Source organism: Corapipo altera, unplaced genomic scaffold (assembly GCF_003945725.1).
Source record: "Corapipo altera isolate COAL_440 unplaced genomic scaffold, ASM394572v1 2b, whole genome shotgun sequence".
Taxonomy (NCBI): Eukaryota; Metazoa; Chordata; class Aves; order Passeriformes; family Pipridae; genus Corapipo; species Corapipo altera.
The window spans coordinates 21,462,510-21,483,837 of NW_020884874.1; the positions used below are offsets into that span (position 1 = coordinate 21,462,510).

The following is a 21,328-nucleotide window of genomic DNA, read 5'->3' on the forward strand; positions in this document are numbered from 1 at the left end:
CCTCCCCAGGTGCAGTTCCCCACACTTGCCCTTGTTGAACCTCATTAGGTTTCTCTGTCCAATTTTCCATCCTATCAAGGTCCCACTGAATGGCAGCACAGCCTTCAGGTGTATCAACCAGTCCCCCCAGTTTTGTATCATCAGCAAACTTGCTGAGAGTCTCTTCCTTTTAATTGTCTTTCATCAAGTGAAAGAAAGGATCTTTCCTGTTTTCATTTATATGAGTTCCTGGCTAATCACATGCTGTTTTCACTGACAGAAATGTCATGTTGAGGGTACTAGGAAGACATTGTGAGCACGGGTGTACTCCTGTACTGTACATTTCTTATTTTAAAGAGCGGACACTTTTTACATATTCTGTTGCAACTGTAGAAGACATAAAATATCTGAAACTTCTATTTTATAAATTGTATTTTAATTCCAAGGCTTAAAATAGAAAAACCCTAAAAGGAATCTTAAGGATATTTCCAAAAATGCTTTTTGCATGTTTTTTCTTTTATATTACAAGACTGTTTCCTTTGAAAATGCAAATATATACCATCATAAATTGTAATATAGAACATACAAACAATCCTTGACCTTCATGTAGCATAAAATGATTGTGAGGAATCAAATAATTTAATGCAGCAAAGGTTAGTTTAAAAAGTGTCCAAGTATGTATTCCAGACATAGACAACAGATGTTGATTTACAGCTGGATCTGTGATGGAAAGCATCTTCTGCCATTATTCCTGTAATGGGGAAGAGAAAGATAATTGCTGCTGGAGTGTGCATTTAAGCTGGGTGGTATTAAACTGAACTGACACTGAACACATGCCATTCTCCTGCATTCCTCCTGCACCTCTGCAGGTTGTTTGGACGCCCAGCTCTAACCTGAGCTTCCAGCTCTTTACAGTACTGGGAAGGTGAGCAAAACTGCAGGAATGTCCCCTAGAAATGGGCTCCCTCCTTAGCCTAAATCCACTGACCAAGACTCGAGAGAGACCAATGTTATGCATCATATTATGAAGCTGAAGAAAGGAAAACTTTTATAGTTAGGTATAACAATTAGGGTAGAACAGAAGCCCAGGTTCAAACTCTGACACTTTTTCAGTTTCCCCCTAGAAAGGGCCCAGATATGAGCTTGCTAAGGTCAATTCCAGTGAAGTCAGCTGTGGGCTAGGTCTTTGTACACTCCGTGCCTTTGCACCTGCAAGACAGGATTGATGGTAAATCTGTTTGCTGGGCATATAATATTTGAAGATAGTCTAGTGATTGAGGTAAGTAAAAAAACAAATTTTCAGACCAGCTAATGGAGCTAACTCTTGGCCCACAGGAACTTATGAAATTTGATAACTGATTTATTTTTAAAAAAATTACACTGAAGAGTGGCTACAAAAAGGGGGCAGGCATATTTTAATTAATCCATCAGATCAATTCCTGAACAGAATTGAGATGCAGAGCTTGCAGGAGAACTGCATGTTAATAAAGTTGGAGGTAACTCATTTTCCTAATTAATTCTTACTTGGCAGAAAAAAAATGAAAGTAATACTATTTATAACTGTTTAAAGAAAGGCACGGAGATAATTTTGAGGACAGTGCCAGCATGCAAATAATTTTCTATCCCATTCTTCTAACCTCCTTGGCCTTATCATTCTTACCTGGTGTGCAACTAACCGAGATTATGTAAGAATTCTAGCTAATATTGTCATATGGGATGGTAGTTTCTATGCCACACTTTATTTTCTCCTTTTGGAGAGCATCTGCCTTTGTGATCTTGACTTCCAGAGTCATCTCCACTTTCAGCTAGTGACTTACCTGTCAGTGCAGCACAGTGCATTGCCTGCTGCTGTAGGCACTGCTGCGGTCCAGTATGGGCACGTACATTTTAGCCACGATGCAGTAGCTGACTCCAGGCCTCAAATCTTTTATTTTAATAACCTTGTCTTTTCCTTCATACACCAGGACTCTGTGTTGCTTCACACATGGTGGAGAAAAAAGAGCCAGTCAAGCACATTTCCCTAGCAAACGTATTTGTGAGTAAAGTTTAACAACAGAGGGTATAGAACAGCATGTGGAGTTACACAAAGTCCACAGCATTAATAATTTATTTATGATTTTAAAAGAAAATTCTGCCCCTCCCCTCAAATTCCCCTCCTGTCTCAATTTTTTAATATAGATCTTAGAGTATGAAATACTAAGCTGATGATAAATAATACAGGGAGGATTTACAACTCAGCTCAAACAAATTTTATTCCTGAAAAATAAGTCTACATTGTTTACAAATGCCTGTGCAGTCATCAATGCTCTCACAATCCCAGAAGACTATTTCAGCTGCAAAACAAGAATGGTGTGCCCATACTTTCCTGGCTTTTCAACGGTAAAGGGTTCATATTTGAATATACACTTACCTCATCTAGCAAGTTGTTAATTATGAAGACTTGATACAGCAGATCATAATAATTTGTCATTGGTATCTTGCTGCCTTTCTTCCTTTTATATGGAGAACGTGGAGGCTGGAGCTTTACTACAATGGATTTGTTGCTATGAACCACAGTTACTATTGGAGGTCCTATTATAGCTAAGGAAAAAACCCAAAGCTATAAACACAACTCTAGTTTATTAATAATATTCCATAGAATGCAATTTGAATCCGTTCAACAAATGGTCATATTGCCAACAATATATTATGCTGTATTTGCTGTTAAAGAGTCACTTTATAAATTCTTCCTTCTTGGTGATTATTGCTTGGTTATTGCTATTTCAGGGGTGACATTTCCTGTGTTTGTAAATCTAACTTAGAACCAAACTTTTTGAAATCTCTTAGAGCTGCATGTTGCTGCGTGCTGCCTAGTCAAGCAAAATGCTTTGGATTCTTTGTCCTGATTTTCTTTTTCCCTCATATTTGTCTGTGTGCTTGGACTGCGAAAATATCCATTTGAATCATTTCAGTTATGCCAAGAATGCAGTTTCCATCATCACTTTAAAATTTTTTGCAATCTGCTTGGTTAAACACAGCTAAGGGTTCAAGATAGTTCCTGCATACCTGTGTGTGCAGCCCCAGAAATGTGGGGAGACAGGGCAGCAGCTGCCCCATACATCTCTTTAGGAGGAGGAGGTGGCACAGGACAAGATGGGCTATTGCTGCTGCAAGGTACTGCTTTATATCAAAGCTTGTGGTTTCATTTGTGCAGGAGGCTCAAGGTAGTTTGCACTGCAGAGCTGCGAAGTGACCCACGTTGACAATTCAATTTTGTATTGACCAGTGAGGAAAAATTGGTTAATTCATGGGGAACTTTTGGGTAGGTAGGCTGGTACTGTTCAGTGTTTGGACAGTCCTCCATTTCTAACATCCTATGGCATTATAATGACAGAACTAACTAAAAGCTTGGCACATGTCTGTTCTATGTCCTTTGCTGAAGTGAGGAAAACACATAAATGTGAGGAGAATAGTGGCCACACAGCACTCAGCTCTCTTTTTGCCCCAAGAAGGGTATGTTTCCTTTTTTCCATCTTGTGTACTGTCCTTCTAGCTGCTTGAAAACTGGCTGAAAATAATTAATATAGTTCCATGCCCTGAGGAAGAGGGCAATGTGAATTAAAGGGAGCTGGGCACTTTTGATCTCCTAACTATTGGTAAGTGCCCATTTAGCCATAATTGGTTGGCTTTCAAGTGTGGGAAAAATTATTTTAGTATAACACTTCACCTGGGAGCAATTGACTCAAAACTTCTTTAGGTACAGCTTTGTAGCTAGAAAAGGAAGCTTGCAAATTGTGAGCAGAAATTATGCATTTCATGCCTTAGAAGATCAAATTCCTTTCTGAGAGACCCATATGTTTGCACTTACTTTCTCGCCAGGGAGTGAATCTGCAGCTGAGGCTCCAGTTGGAATAGACACCAGCCAATGCAGCTTTCACTCTTCCGTAGTAAGGCTCCCGGATGTCAGAGGTCTCATGTGTTAGGTCACAGACATGGCTTTGAATGCCCCAGCAGTCATCTTTGTTTTGCCATGTGGTCTGCCCATAACTATGGAGAAAGAGAAGGAAGGATGTAAACTTTAGCTATCACCAACTGGGTCCATGCAGATTGTTAGCCCTCTGTTTTACTTCAGTGTCACTGACACCAGTGGAAATTTACTGCTTTCAATTTGATGACAGAGAAGGTTGATTTCATGGGCATTTGGGAGCTACAGGTTTTTGTTTTTTTCTGAAAGATACCTAAAGCAGAGACATGGGTCACCAGCCCTGTAGGAAGCCACCTCTCACTTGCCCCGTGGAAGAGGCAGGTAAGCTTTGGTTTAGCCGGTGTGTTCAACAATGAGCAGAATGCCAGATTTCACCAGGTAATTTCTCAAGGGCAATGATGATTTCAGGCACTCACCAGGTGCACCAGGGATGGGAGCAGACCCTGACGACCAGCCCCTAGTGTTGCCTCAAGCTTGCCATCCAAGGCACCCTGAGACACTGTCGTGGGCAAGGTGGGCCACTGAAACACCTTTAATGTCCTATTGCGGAAGAACTTTACCTAGCCAGACATGCTTCCGGCAGGCTGTTGGACCCAGTGACCTTCAGAGGTCCCCTGCAACCTACATTTTTCTTCAACTCTGCGGTGCAATGAGGATACAGAGCATATTGCTGGAGGTGCTTGTTCCTTGTCTGCCTCATGCTGCTTGGCTGCACCTTATGGAATATTAATTGATAAGTGCAGTGACAACTGAGAGCTGGCAGCCAAGCGGGACATGGCTGTTCCCCAGGTATGAGGAGAATATCCCATGTCATCTGAGAAATCCTTTTGATGTGGCCTGCAGGGATAGGCCCTGGCACAGTGGGAGGCTGGAGTTCCCCTGGTACTTACACTTTATACTGCACAAAGTAGAGTGTGTCTCTTGCCTCTCTGGCCCACCCAGGCTGCCAATGCAAAGTGCTGTTGAAGTTTAACGAACGAAACTCTACCTTCTGCGGCTTAATCGAGTCTTGCAGGTCTTGGTTTTCCGTAAGTAAAAGTGCTGCAAATAATATGGAATGATAATATAATGTGTTTGTCCCAGACACGCTCCTCTGTATTGAAATCATGGGGGTATTTGGTTTTGTGACTAGCAGACCACAGAGGGAAATTAAATCTCCTGGATGTCACGATCAAAACGTTCCAAGTCATGAGATCTAGTAGTTACAGAGGAAGCACATTTAGTACTATGAAAGGAACACTTTTATGTGGACTGTCTGGGTGGGGTTTTTTTGTTGGTTTTTGTTTGTTTGTTTGTTTGTTTGTTTGTGGTTTTTTAAATTTTTGTGGGTTTTTTTCCTTAGTGAGTTAACTGCTGCGTAAGATGCCTCATGCACATCCCAGGAAACAAATCCTTTGGATCTCTTCACAGAGTCTGCAGTAAGCAGCCCATTCAGTAGTTAAAAGTCAAATGCTCTTTTCTCTGTGTTCAGCTTTAACCTGAAGAGATTATAGCTCTTTTAACTGTTGCCACAGTTGCATTTACCAGCTCTTGCCTAATAAACAATAACCTGAGTTTCACTGCTTTTCCTGTCTGCTGTCTGACAGTTTTTAAGGTCATCTGTTTTCAAAGTGCAATATTACTGACAGAATCAGTTAAAAACCTCTCTGAAACGTCCAAATCCTAGTATTTTTCTGGGTTTTGCAACCTAGATGACAGCAGCTTTTTCCCTGGCATATCACAAAATCTGGTAAGACTTGTACTGGCTGAACTGAAACTGGTAATACAGCCACGAAAAAATCTAACGGGTAACATGCTTGTTTTATCTGTATTTCAGAACCTTGAAAGATAAAATAACAGACTAATTTGAAAGCGACCAGACTTTTAAAACTCAGCAAAAGATCCAGAGATTTCTTGACTCATCCAGAGATTCAAAAACAGGACCTGCCCCCTCCCCCCCTCCCCACATAGGAAAAGAGCGAAAAGCTCTTACTTACAAGTTATCTCATCCTGAAGCAGGTGCATCAGTAAGCACAGGAAGGAAAGCATGATCCTCCTCATGCTTAGGAGAGCAGCTCCATGACTGAAAAGCACCTCTCTTCCTCTTGGGCATGTCTTATGAGGAAGTAATTGTTAACCACTCCAGACTTCCCCTCAGTGGTTTTCCAAATTCCCCAGTTTGGTTTAATTTAGCTGGAAAACATATGAGTTGCTCTAAATTAAAAACGAGCAATCATTCTTACTTGGCAGTTGTGGTCATGCTGAAGTTTGGAACTAATTATGAAGCAAACCATCATAAATAAGGTCCTTTTTTAAAGACACTAATTCCCAAATGACATCTGTCAGTATTGTTTTATCCCATAAATTTATCACAGAAGCTTGCTTGCTTGCCATCTTTTTTATCTATTAAATTATTCATCTATTTATTTATTTATTTATTTGTTTATTTATATTTCAGCTCACTAGTTGCTCACAGCTGAAGAACACAAGAAATTTTGCTGCAAACATATAAAAGACCTACCCAAGGGTTGTCCTCTGGTTTGATGGACTGCCTCTGGGTCAAATGCAAGAGACAGAGTTTGCAGGTGCGTTCACAGCAGGACATCATCTAGGAGTGTATCATTAGAAGAATGAGGGGCTGTGAAATTCCTGCTGGCTGTTGGGCAGCACGTTCACACCACACGGGCTGCTGGAGAGATGATGGGAGGCTGCGAGACTACCAGCCTCCTAACAGGGAATGAGAAGGTAAGCCCAGCCCACTGGGCCAAAGTGCCTCTCTGGGTTGGACTTTCAAACTGCCAGTCATATGCCCCAACTGGTGCAGGTGTGCTGCAACACTGCCTGCACAAATATTGGCATTTGTCAGTGCTGTCATCTGAATCCTGTCTTCCCAATATGTGCATCCCTACAAGCTTGACCCCAAGGCTGGAGATGCCAGGGCTCCCAGCCAAAAAAAAATCTCACTTTGTACTTACTAGTGCTTTAATGCCATGTGCATTCCTGCCTGGTTGGGAGAGGAGTTTTGTGCTCCTGGGATGTATGGAAAACTCAGCCAAGTCGGTTGCTGGTGGTGGATGTGGTGCTACTGGAGGCAGCTGGGAGCTTGCTGGCCCTCCTGCCTGGCCTTGCCCCTCATGATTCCCTCTCAGAAAACTCCCTGATGCTGACACCCACCAGTGCTTCGCTGCTCATGCACTACAACTAGGCAAAAGTCAGGATTCTCTTTTTGCAAACTCATGATGACAGGCAAGAAGAGAAAAATGCAAATTTTGTATTACTTAAAGCAGCACTATGTAACAACTCCCACCAAAGGAGTAATGGATGTGAAGACCATCTGTCTGCAGACAAAAAAAATTTGTCAGAGAATCATCTTTGCTTTGGGAAAAGGTGGAGGCAAAACACTTGTCAGGTTGAAAAAGTGCAAGTTCTGATTCAAATGAAGATATTCTTTATTTAAAAGCAACCAGTTATATTCAGCAAACTGGACAACATCTAATCAAGAAGCTGACCTTGGGCACAGCCTCTCAGTTCAGCTGATCACCTATACCTCATTATACCAGCACTAAATCTGCAGCAGATATACTAAAATGCTAACTATGTAGCTTTGAATAATTAATTAGTCAAACCAATTAAGGGAATTAAAGAATTGAGAAGAAATGAAGTGAAAAAACACCTACCAAAATGAAGGCAGAAAGCAGAAAGTCTACCCTGGCTGTAAATTTTTTATCTATCCATTTCCCAAACACATTTTCAAAATTCAGTGACCTTTAAGTAGTTCCCCACACCAAATGCAATTAGTATTTCGTCATGTTATATGAGCTCAAGTGCGGGAATAGGGAACTTTTACAAACCAATCACTAGACTGAAAGCTCATCAAAGTTTAGTCACAGGTCACGTATTTGTTTACTCAAATAGTACCAACACACCTTCCCATACCCCACGTAACAGCCCATTGCCAGGAGCTGAAGTGTGGACCTTTGCCAAAATTGCTTTTGATGGTGGTTCCTCCTACGAATGCAGAACTGAGGGCCAGCCTGTCTGGCGCCGGTGGGTTTTGCTCAGAAAAAAACCTGCTCTGCCACGTGGTGAAATGGGGCAAGAAACACCTGTCACATGGAAGAACTCATGGTTTCATGCGTACTGCACTCTGATAGTGTTTTATCTGCAACTGGGTTCAGCTTTCTGCATTAATTGGTAACTCTTCATAGAAATTTGGTTGTTATTGTTATAGCAGGTTATCAGGATCTGTAATGTTGTGCTACTCATCAGCTTCAGCCATGCTGCTTCAGGGCTTTCTGTGATAAATATTACTGCAGTCAAAGAAGGACCAGCTACACACACACATATAGATACATACAGACACATATGTCTCGAGTTTCATAGAATATGTATATAGTACATTTTTAAAAAAATTGAGGAACACTACAGGACGATGTGCACTGCAATGCCATTTAAAATACAAGAATTTTTAAAAACAATATTAAGGGTGCTCTGAACTTTATGAAGAAATGAAAAGTCAATATATATTACTTTCTCCAGCAGAATCCACATAAGTAGTTATGCTATTAGCTCATCCCAGCTTACACACTGAAGCACCTTTTTGATACAAACTACTGTGAAAAAGCAGAACTGATGTTTTTGTGAACCAATATAGAACTCTGGGCATGAGGATCTTTTCCATTCCTGGAATTGAAACCTATCACAATGCTGGGAAAACAGCTTTTTTTCTCTTGAGGACAAAGTATTGCTACACAGAGGTAAAGTACAAGTACATTCACAAGTACATTTCACAAGTACATTCTTGCTGAAAGTTGCCTGATTCATCCCACTTCATAGCACCATCTCCTTGGTTATTCCTTTTCTTTCTTTTTCCCTTGAATGAGTTATTTTCCACACATAAGAGGAGACAATTTAACCCTGAAACTGTTACTGTAGCATGACCTTGGGCTGTGAGTCTCTGATATTTGCAGTGGATATGAGGGTGGGTTTTTCTTAAATACCTGAATGAGTGTGCGGGAGGATGCAGAAAGGGGAGAAATTCCCAAAGCATACAGAAAATACTTCTAGTAACTGGCAGAGGCCAGGTAAGTCTCTCTCGTGTCTGGCATTTCACACAAAAATTAAAAAAATGAGTAGTTCACATTACTCTGGACCTAAAGACTAGTCACAATTGGAGCCAGAGTTTTCAGTCTTTTCTAAACAGCCAGTGTGGACTCACAGGAAAACCTGTCTTAGGACGGGACTCTGGAGGTCTTTCAGTCCAGCCTAATGCTCAGCACAAGGCTAATGGCAAATTTATCCTATACTTAATCACTTTCAGTGTGAGTTTCCTCCTGCATATCCTAGTGGGATTCCCCTGCTGCAATTTATGACAGCTGGTTTTTGTGTTTTTACTGGGGGTCTCGGAGAAAAATCCCTCATTTCTGCAAATGTTTGTTATAGTTGGCTACTGCAGTTAGATCTCTCCTGAGTGCCACCTCTCCTGGCTGAAGGGATTCAGCTCCCTCAGCCTCTTCTGGTGTGTCAGGTGCAGCAGGGCTTCACCAGCTCAGTGGGGACAGGGAAAATGAATCTCTACACCACACACACAAAAAAAAAGAAAGTAAACACCCACAGTCAGGCAGGAGGGACTTTTCACATTTTTCTTCCCTGCTCTTTAAGGAAGAGGCATTGCATCACATGAGTTCCCACAGAGAAGTTTCTGAGGAAGAGAGGTAGACTTTCACTGCACAGTGCGTGCTTTCCCTGCTTTCTGCCACAGGTACAACCTCTTCAGCACTCACTGTTAAAGGGCTTGGGTCAACATCTTAAAGATTACAGTTAGAAATTCCCAATGCTGTAGCTGCACCTAGATAGTAAGACATTTGAACATATCAAAGATGAAGATCTGCTGAAGGCTTGCAAATAGCAAGTCATTATTTGCACATGAAGTATTTATTTAAAAATGTGCAAGACACTGAATTGCACCAGGAAGTTAGTAGCCAACACCAACATGTATTAGGAACTGAAATTAATACGAAACCCCACAATAGCTCAAAACATTTTATTTAAATGACAGGTTCCCTTAAAAAATTGTCAGTTTTTCCTCATTTCCAAAGCCATATGATTATACTTTTTCTAGCCATAAGGAGTGCTGTAGTTTGTTTAAGACATTGAGAAAAGACCCACTTTTCTTTACATTGTGGATCCCTCACCAAATTATCTGCAGACAAAAAAACTACTAACTTGGAGACATGTGGAATTAATATTCCACAATTTGTTGGGTTTGCTTAAGTAATCTTAATAGTATAGGAAAGGTACCAGGTGCTCAGTCAGCCAGTACAAACCCCAGATAAGTCTGGAGAGGTACAACACAAACATTGCTCATGCTTTCTTGGTCCACCTATTAAAGAAAGGAAGGCTCAAAGCCTGGTAGTGCAAATTCTTGTGCTCTCTGACACACTGCCACCAGAGGCAGCTGAGGCAACTCCTGAAACATCAGTAGTGTGGGTAGGATACGATTCACACATTCATCTTGTAGGCAGTGGTTGGAAATCTCTGTACCAAAGTCCTGTCTAGTCCGCAGACTGCACCAGGCTGACTCACCACACAGCACAAGGCCAGGAGGCTGGAAGGCATGCATTCAGAGAAAAAGACGGGAAGAACTGGAGTGCCTGTCTCCACATCTGTAATCAAAACTTCTGGTAGCCACTCTGGGCAATAAACCCTGGAAAGATCCAAGTTCCAGGAGTTTCCCTGGCCAAGGGAAAAAACCACCAGAAATAAAAAAAAAAACAAAACCTGCCTTTCACTCATCTCTTCTGCAGGTAGAAGTTTTTAAGCATCACATGTTCTAGCCTGTGGCTCAGTTCTGTGGTTGTGCAGGAGCACAAACTCTAGACCAGAAGTCTATTTTAACAAGTCTTTAACCACCACTATCTCCAAACTACTATTGAATATACACACTGTAGTTTTACAAGCCTTTTTTTTTTTTTTTAATAAATACAATGTTTCAGATCTTGTGTAGATATAGTTCCTGAGCATTCAGGAATCAGCGTGCTGAGGTTTTCAGGACAGAACGCTCCATACTTAGCGGAACTGGTTTTCACACTTCTCAGAGGTGTTAGTTTCGAGTCTACTGCAATGTGACCATTTAACCAGAAAATTTTGATCACTGTGTGATTCCTAATGACAAAAAGCTTTGTTCCATATTCTTCTTAGAGGAAATGAAGTTTTGTGTATGTAAAATAAAATTGCTAGTTTTGCCGTGCACCCTGAAGCAACAGATAAAGTAATTCTTTGTACTTTCACAACCCAAATTCACAGTGTTCTGTGGCAACTTCTATTCAGATTTTGGGGTAACACAAAACAGTCATACCCAGAAAGAAAATACAGTGTGTATTTATCTGTAGTCTTTTCACTCTGTATTTTCAGTCTGAAAGGATTGTATTTACTCTCCGTGGAAGGGTATTTTTGAAGGGCTGTAAGTTGTTTAAGCAGCCTTTCTGAGTCTGTCTTATTCAAATGATGTCAGCACAGGAAAAAGCCAGATCAAACCTGACATTCTACTGTGTACATTGCAAATATTTGACAACTGCAGGATTAATTTTGCAGAACACATAGCGAGCTGGCTGGCAGAACCACCTGGTTTGCCTGCTCATCATCTGTTTGTAACGCTTTTCCACTTTCAAGGTGTGACTGGACAGTAGAAATAAAAACATGACACAAATGAGACTTCTGTGATCATTTAAATTTCTATTAGCAAGAGTTTCAAGGAAGGCCAGCTTTCCTCACTCTGCAGCAACTAATCCATTCAAATGGTGCAACCATTTAATCATAATCCTTGTCCATAATTTTTAAATAGAACATAAGGAGAGTCTCCAGGGTCAAGCAACAGAACTGGACTGAAGTTACTGCAGGCTGCATCAACACTGTCAAAGTGCAAAAAAGAAATTGCAAAGCTGATGATGTAGCTGGTAAACAGAATACAGTAACTGGCCACATCTAATTAGGCACACATATTTGCCACACACATCTCCCTCAAACAGTGTTTTGATTTTCAATAATGCTCAAGCATACACTACATAAGTAACATGAACTCAGCCATCTTCAAAAGCAGATTTAGTCTTCAGAACAAAAGCTAACAAAGAGGCAACGACACACATTCTTCTTCTGAGATTATATTTTCATATAAAAACATTTCAAATGTACAGTATTTACAACATTTCAATTACACACTTCAGCCCAATGGTTGTATCCATTTAGAGAACATAGAGTATTAATAAACAAGGACTTCATAATTAGAGGACTAAATTATAAAAAGAACACTGAAGAAATCTATGCAAGTCATTTATTTCATGAAATGAAAGGTGCTTTGTATTTGGTTTGCTGTTTTGGTTGCATGTTTTCGCTTTTTGGGTTTTTGGTTTTTTTTTAGGCATGCTGAAACTATTAATTTGAACCAAGTACAACATCTTTTACTTATTAATACTCAACTGTTTAGATGGCATCACTTCAGAGCAACTGGTTACTCCTATCCCTGAGAAAAACAGGTCTTCTCACGCAATTTTCTTTTCCTGCAATCTTCTAATGAAGCACTACATACAAAAAAGCATGTCTCTTCTAGGCAACCAGGACCCTTCATGGTGTCTTGTTTCCACAGATGTCAGCAGATTTGACAAAAATTATGTTTTTTAAACTACATTGCTGATTCAGGTGGAAAACCATATAAAAGCAGAAGATTTGATACTGCTGTGCCAGCACACAGTACTGCCACATTACTTCACTGTTAATTGCAGATCTAATGATAAAAAATTACAATGTCCACTCGAGAACAAGCACTGAAGAAGTTCTTAGAAATGTTGTCAAGTATTAGGCCAAATTTTTGTGATGCAATTTCTTTTACATAGGATATGATATTTTGGAGTGCTATAGTACATCCCAAATCGCTTCTAGGAGAGAGGAAGGGAGGAATGCTGAGCAGTCAGGACAAGAGTAAAAATCACCTGAAAAAGTCTGAAGTAGTGAAACTTTCTAAGTGTGTCATACTGAATAGCTGATAGGTCCGTAAAAGGCATGAATATTAAGTTATTTTGAATCTGTAAATGTTAGGCACTTCCATATCCTATGTCAAGGTACTCTGCACAAATATCCAGAAGCTCACCTCTTAATCACAAGAATATTAATTTCTTAAAATAAACTAACTTAATTAGGTGAAAATGCACAGATAAATACTCCCTGACAGCTTCCCAACTGCACGTACGTTGCTCAGGTACTTGGTACTACAGAACTGCAAACGCAAAGCTAACTAGCTGTAGCTAGAAAGACATTCCAATTTCCTTGTCCCAAGAAGTCCTCACCCTGCAAGCTGCTGGATTGTATTCTAACAGAGATATTATGAGGCACTTGCCCTGTTTTTAGGCTCTCAATACCACTACTGACAACTGCTGAAAACAAGACTGGGAGAAAGAGAGCTTAATGACCTGGAAAGACATCGTTGTCCCACTGTGGCCTCACATTTTCAGGTAGTCAAAGCTAATAAAAGAATCTCATGCTTTGTGCACTCTTGAACTTTATTTCACAATTATAAAACCTGTAAGCTGGCCTGAACAATTTAAACATCTAAACTACTCTTGTGCTATTGGCTACTTGTTAAGTACACAGTACACAGAAGACAGATCTGCAGGGATGGTGCTAATTCAGGGGTTTTTGTAATTAGAGTTCACAAATTTTCATTAAAAATACATTTAACCTTGTGATATTACAAGAGGATGTCAGTTGTGTGCATATGTGTGTATATATATATATATATATATGTGGTACAGTAAAAAGCACTCATGTTACTGTTCTTGATTTTCAGCTTACAAAATAACAGTGCCTTTCCATTACACGTGACTAAGTTTTCCCATATGTTTATGATTTATTTCTGTGTTATTTCTTATTCATCTTATTGATCTTAACACTGTTGTTCTTAATTATGTCCTAGCTCCTGGCTGGGTCGTTTTACTCACACACAACTACTTATGACTTGAAAGATTGAGAGCAATATACAATGTAGTTGTATTGCAGGAGGAAGAGAAAAGAATCTGAGACAGTCACTTGGTTTTAAAATGCATCTATCTGCATTCCTCTTCCAGTGTGGCAGCAAAGGAGAACCTTCTAGAACGTAAAACACCTAGTGATCTCTCATGTTCACACAAATCTAAGACGCTGAGTCTTAGCTCCTAACAGCACCAGGGTTTCCACATGCACTGCTAAGAATGTAAATTTAATTTTCCAGGAAATTACATGCTTCTGACAGGATCTTGGCTTTGAGGCAGATATATCAAATGGAACCACGGTTAATTCCTGCCCTTCTTGGAGAACATCAATATATTTTTTTTTGGGCAAGACTGACAGAAGGAAAACCAACTACTAATTGCAAGTAGATATAATACTCTGAGCAGTTGCAAAGAAGATACCCAGAAACTTCTTCCCCAAACCAAGGTACCTTCACAGTTTCTATTTATCCCTTCTGAGCAAAGTTTAACTTAAAACAGTTACCTGACATTTATAAAGTCCTGAGGTATTTATTACAGTTCATATTTATCAACAAACCTCCAAACCCAGAAAGAAATTACATCAACTCCAAGCTCCGCACAAGATGCAGCTGCTCATCTCCTTAGCAGATAGACAGTTAGAAGCTTCAGATACAAACCACATCATTAACTGAAAGGTCAGTTCAGTTGTAGTTTCAAATGCAAATTAATGCTGATTTTCAAAAAGCCTTCTTGTAACACCAAGAGAGTTGTTTTCTGCACTTCTGCCATGGAGATACCTACACATTAATGGATCCCAAGCAGTAAGTCACTGAGCATTGCCTTCTAGGAACTCAACTCAGAAGGTGACATTGAAAAAGCTGCTAGGCAGTCTCACTATGTTTGAATACAATGCAGAAACAAATCACAGCCAGCTAACAAATACCAAAGTCTTTTGAGTCGGGTTTTCCATTACAGCATAACTACAAAATTCACGTGCTTGATTTGGCTTTATCTACAATTATCAAAATCCTGCTAAGCAATCTGTTACCTTCCTGTGTGCAGTGATGTGAAAAATAGCTATTGTCTTTAAATCTTTTGTATCACTGTGGTCAATATCTGATATATGCAGGAATGGAAGAAGCTCAGAAACTGCTGTGTAGGCTAACTTCATCTTAAGAATACTCGTATCACTGAGAAATATAAGGACAGAAGTACTATGACATTGGTTTTCCTTCAAAACCATCTGCTCTAACATGTTAACACTTCTGATAATCCTATAAAAATATCTTTTAAAACAAAGATACAATTTTGTACAAATGGACTAACTTGTGTCTGTAAAGCATCCTTTTGTTCTGAACTAAGCTCCATTAATAACTACTGTAAACATATCCTACAAATAGAAAATACCTATCATATCTTGACTAAGGGTAAATAAATGGATTGCATGGATTTTAATTATTAAAAAAATATAAAAAGATAAGATCTTTATCCCTCAGTTTTCAAAACTACAATCTCTATACTACAGAATTCAGAAAGCTGTCAGATGACAATAGCTTATGAACTACAACTTACCACATTATTTTTCTGTTGTCTTTAGAGGGAGGTGATTTTGTGTAGTTCCTGAGTTACATCATAAAAAGGGGAAACATGGTAGTAATTTTCAACCTGCTAGAAAACATGTTTGGAAGAAGTCCTATTGATTTCTATTTAAGGATTATATTGTTCTAAGAATCATGATAAAAATGTCCCAGAAGAAATAGGCTTTTGAATTTTGAAAACATTTTCTGAAGAATTTGTGCAACTACCCATTAGATATTTTTTTCAATAATGATCAGCCAGCATGCTAATACATTCCAGAATTATCCAGAATGTGACATGGTTACGCAGTGTATTTAGGTGATCCAAATGGATGTAGCCATACTCAAATAACAGCAGTTTTAAAAACAGGTAGGTTTTTTTTAGTCACAGGACTTAAGCTACAAAGAATAATGTCTCCTGCTAATTAACTGAAATCTATGAAGCGATGATCCTGAAAGAATCAAAAGGAGGGCTACAAAGATGGTGAAGGGCCTTGAGGGGAAGCCGTATAAAGAGCAGCTGAGGGCATTTGGTCTATTCAGCCTGGAGGAGATTGAGGGGAGACCTCATCGCAGTTACAACTTCCTTATGAGGGGAAGAGGAGGGGCAGGCACTGATCTCCTCTCTGTGGTTACCAGTGACAGGACCCAAAGGAATGGCATGATACCGTTTCGGGCAGGTTTAGGTTGGATATTAGGAAAGGGTTCTTCACCCAGAGGGTGAAGTGGATGGACACTGGAACAGGCTCCTCAAGGAAGTGGTCACAGCACTAAGCCTGACAGAGTTCAAGAAGCATTTGGATGATGCTCTAAGGCACATGATGTGATTCTTGGGGCTGTCTTGTACAGGGTCAGGAGTTGGGATTCGACGATCCTTATGGGTCCCTTCCAACTCAGGATATTCTATGATTCTAGTAACCTACTTCCAGTCACAGGAAAAACTACAAGTAACTGGTTCTTTCCCATAGTCAGGAAATCCGGTTGGAAGGTACCTCTGGAGATCATCCAGACCAACCCCCCTGCCAAGGCAGGGTCACCTAGAGTAGGTGACACAGAACACGTCCAGGTGGGTTTTGAATGTCTCCAGAGAGGGAGACTCCACGACCTTCCTGGGCAGTCTGCTCCAGTGCTCTGCCACCCTCAGTGTAAGGAAGTTCTTCCCCATGTTGAGGTGCAACTTTGTGTATTTTCAGTTTATGGCCATTACTCCCTACTTCTTTAATATGGAATCAAATTCTTAAATTATACAGGAAGAGCTTATAATCATACTTGTCCTTAAAAGAAATATTAGCATTTAATATAAAAATACTCAAGAGAAGAAGACAATCAAGAGGGCACCTCCAATAATGGGAAAAACTCTCAAACGTTTCTTGCACATCTCTATCATAATCAAATAAAGGACTTCTTCAGCACTGTGTTCATCGACACAATTTTGAAAAGGATCTGAAACAGAAGTGACTAATGGTATGTTTCCTGTAGAGTATTGTTAAAAAACACAGAATACTATTTCAAATAGGAAATACTAAATTATATCATACAAAAACACTTCTAAAAGTGGTTATTATGAAATTTCCCTACATTTTTTATGCAATTTTCAGGCACTACTTTCACTTGTGTACTGGTTACTTTGGTTGGATCAGAAGAAGTACAACTTGCAGATGTTCACAATTTAACCCAGATTTTCCATAATCTTCAGTAATGTTGTTTCTCCTGAGTTAAACCTCTGGCTAAACACTTCGGTTATCCTGGTTACTCAGTTGGCCTGTAAGTATTCACAGACTGTTCTTCACCAACATCTATCATCAACATATCTAATGGAACATGAGGCTTGTCATAGCCAGAAAACTTGAAACAGCTGCTTGGAATGACTTTTTGCTGTGTTTCTGTGGGAGAAACCTCTGTACCTGAAGAGTTACTGCATATATCCATTTGGCTACTGTCAGAAATGAAATAACTCTCTTTTACTTTGTAATTCTGTTCATCAGCATCAAAAGATACCTCCTCTGTGGTTTCCTGCACAGTCTCCTCTTCTGCTTTGGCTGGTGCCTCTGGGGTAGGAACAGAAGATTCTCCTTCGTCGGAATTCTTAGGACTAACAGTTTCTTCTTCTGGCTCTATCTCCAGCAAGGTTACTTCACCATTCACTGGCAATGCTGACTGGCCTGACATGAAGCTTATTACAGATATATACTTTCCCTCCGATTTTGGCCTTATAGGTAAGGTGTCTTTATTTAGATTTCTCATCACACTGACCTTAAATGAAAAAAAAAAAAAATCACTTTCAGTTTAGAGGTTAAAAAAAGATACAAGTTGATAATACAAATTTAAGGTCATTATAAGCAATCCCAAAATAAATTTGCAAAATTAGAATAGGGCACAGTCATTAGCCTATATCCATGTTTTCCAACTGTTTCATTGAAACTTTTATGCAATTTCTCAAAAATGCTTTCTCTGTGCAAACACATTTGCAAGGATCAAATCCATTTCATGTCACCCACTGTATTTTAAGTCATTTGAAGTTTTCAATGTAAAGGAAAATAGCAAAAGAAGAAAAAGACATAATAATCTTCAATTGACTAGGGAAAGCTTTCATACTTCATAGTTAATGAGTGTAACTTACAATGATTGTAACAATTTCTGACAACTGTCTCAACTGGGAGGGGAGCAAACTTTAGAAAGAGACTGAAAATGGCACAAGAACCTTTATGTATACCTGATAACAAGCCGCTCAAGATTTGAATCAAACTTTAGTTGTTAATCAGTAGCTGTAGCTGGACATGTATGATTAAGCAATTGCACGGTGAACATTGTATGCTTAGCTAATCTTTTATTTTAAGGAAAAGGGAAGACAATCCTGAAATGAATGGGCTGTCTGGATGAGAGCTACCAGGAGTGAAGTCAGCAGAGCTGACTTTCCCCCCCTCACTGGGGGAAAGGTAATTCCGGCCGTAGAGATTGTGTCTACCAACTCACTGACCACCTACTCAAAACGGACCCCAGACTGAAACGGAGGGAAGAACTGCACATGGAGAGTAATCAGCATGGAAGGGAGAGAGATAACTAGCAAACAGGGGGTGAAGTACTAGTTTATAAAAAGTTATATAACTGTAACCAACAACTGCTGATGCCTTTTTTTGTTAAAACCTATAAATACTGTAAATTTTTGATAATCGGTGAGCCAGCCTTTTGTGGGTTACCACCTAGCTCATTACTTTGCATAAATTAGAATAAAAAACTGAAATACCTCACCTCAGTGCATGAATTGGTGCTGCACACCAGGTAATGAGCCTGTGTTCAGGACAACATACCCAGTAATCGTATCTATGACAAAGTTTTCCTAGTTATTTCACGGTGTCACTAAGCACTCCCTCAAATGCTGCAACAAACTTTAATGTTTCGCTTTGAAATCCCTCCACAGGGTGATCATATGAATTCCTTCAATGGCCAGGCTCCAGCTTGTTTTAAGCAATTATGATACGTCTTCAGGCTGTTTAGACCCTTCTAATTTTTTTTTTAATGAGTTCTCAAGAATACAAACATATGAAAAACAAAGGGCAAATTTTCAGTTGTTTGATGGTGTTCCCTAAAGATAACAGAATGCCTAGGGAGAAAGAGTTAATTAATAGTGCCCTTTTCCAAATTTTGTAATTCCCTATATAGATGTGTCACAGACTATCAAGTATTATAGATATGCAAATTTATTAAGAAAATACACAATCCCTGTTTTTTAGATACTTTGTAAAAAATAATCTCTTTGAAATTTCAGATTGAGGTAAATTAGGAAGAAAGGGATGTAGGTAGGAAGAGGAACGGGGAAGAAAAATAACATTAAGAAAAGTTACAAACAGGCATAAAGAACCTCCCAGTCTGTATTAGTTTAAGAACTGAGAGGGCCATCAAAACCAGATGATCAAATCTAACTGTGCTATTCAAGAGTCTTCCCTGATCAAAAGGTTTTGAGACTTAAGCTTCACATTCATACCTTCACATTGTGCTAACTTCATTAGAACTTGCCTTCATCTCTCACTTCAGCTCTGTTATCCTTTCCCTCAGTAGCCCTGATATCTGTTGATGCTACTGTGCTTTAGGCTGGATTGATGAAACCATTGCAATTTAGAAAAAACGAGCAAACAAACAACAACCACCAGAAACCAAACAAACACTCCCTGGAGAGCAGTTATTTGTAATCTAAGTGAGTTTTACAAACAGCTGTGTGAGCACCACCAAGGCAAGACAAACCCTGGGGAATCAAGGGCTGTCACTGAAAAACTTGTAAAAAGTGCCTTAAGGTGGCTCCTGACACACTACAACCTAGCTGCCATTCAGCCATCAGTGTATCTGGATCTTCATTTTCTGTTATGTGGAGACAGTCAGAATACTATATGAAGAATATTCAGAGTAATTTTCATGAGAATTCACAGAAACCACTAATTCATAAGATGCAGATGCTTAAAAGTTAGTTGCAAAAACCAGAATACAATCAATAATGGGTAGATATTGAAAATGCTAAGAACAGCTGGTAGGATAATTGTACTATTTTTAAAACCTCTTTATAAATGTATTTGAAAAAATATTGGATATTCATGCTTACAACATTGACCTTGAAGGGACCAGCATTTATATTTTTTCAGCCGGGGGGGGGTGTGTAGTAAAAATCTAGCAAAAATCCCAGCAAGCAACAAGAGAAGATAATTCTCTGTGTAAGACAGAATACTTGAGGAATGTGAATTAAAACAAAATATTAAAGAAACTATTGCTAAAACCTTCATTTACAACTTTCCATCTTAAATCAATGAGTACTTGTTTCTGTCCCTTTAGGATTTTCACATGGCTCTAAAAATCACAGTCCTAAAATATGGTAAGGGATTGCCTTGTACTCTTATACAGGTCCTGCATTTCACAGTGAATATATTCAGAGAGTTTGAGGATAAAATACCTATTCCCTGTACAACTACATCCAAGACTTCTCAAAAAGGAAATCCATTTTTCTCTTGGCAAGTTCCTACCAACGCAAGATGGTGCAAAGGCACTCCCATTCCCATCCATGAAAGAAGGAAGCGATTAGAAGAAAGAACTCCGGGGGATTTCCCAGTACCAAAGGTTTTCTAGGAGTCACTGAGTCATGACTACAAGACAACTTAGCAATTCATACAGTTGTTTCTAGCTTCAAAGATAAGAATCACATGTTATTACACTAACTGAAATGCCATTCAAAGTATCTCAAGCAACAAGTGTAATTAAGATATGGTTGCTATTGCAAGAAAAGTATTTGCCATAGGTAAGTTAATATTTTTTCTTTTTTTCACATTATCTAATACTGGCAAACTGACAGCCAGTGAGCTTAAGATGGATGTCAGCAGTATTTCCTGGCATATGCAGGTGCTCACACAACTTCCTGTCTCCAATGAGAGCACCTGAGCTTTCAGGACTTTCACTGTCTCAAGAGGCGAGGGAGATATACTGCTGAAAGCCTGACTCAAGAATACAGATAAATAACATTCCCAAGCAATCTGTAACAGTTAGTGTAATTAACAGATTCTGTCTTAACTTTCTTTTCTAGGGACTTATCCACGTACGAATTCCCAGTAATTTTCAGGTGCACATTTTCTGGAGGAGAGTTTGAAAAGTCCATTTCAAACCTTATTAGGACGGTGACAAAAATCTGCATGGCCTTTGCATGATTTCACAACACACTAATGATGTGTAAGTTTACAAATAGAAGACTACCTTACTGCTCTATAGATGCTCACAGGAAAAAAAACGTTTTCGCAAAAGATAATGAAGCAGTTCCTCTCTTGTAATATGACAATTACTTGTGGCAAGTATAAGTT

General features: G+C 39.4%; 2 protein-coding genes across 4 annotated transcripts in view; both read right to left on the minus strand.

Moving 5' to 3' along the window:
• Positions 1-465: 465 nt before the first annotated feature.
• IL22RA2 (interleukin 22 receptor subunit alpha 2) lies at positions 466-6,035 on the minus strand. The gene is given in 7 exon segments (XM_027633548.1): positions 466-730; positions 1,797-1,955; positions 2,390-2,559; positions 3,827-4,005; positions 4,834-4,984; positions 5,920-5,995; positions 5,997-6,035. Coding segments are annotated over 6 exon segments (771 nt in total). The 3' UTR covers positions 466-730; positions 1,797-1,799.
• The window catches only part of IFNGR1 (interferon gamma receptor 1), a 32,046-nt gene continuing 16,744 nt past the window's right edge, over positions 6,027-21,328 (minus strand). For 2 of the 3 annotated variants that reach the window (XM_027633533.1, XM_027633525.1), the window contains exon 7: positions 16,689-17,750. In XM_027633533.1, the coding sequence (XP_027489334.1) occupies positions 17,247-17,750 (504 nt within the window). In that variant the 3' untranslated portion in view covers positions 16,689-17,246. Of the gene's footprint in view, positions 6,116-16,688; positions 17,751-21,328 lie in introns of those variants that run through there. The other variant, XM_027633540.1, reaches the window with a different exon arrangement.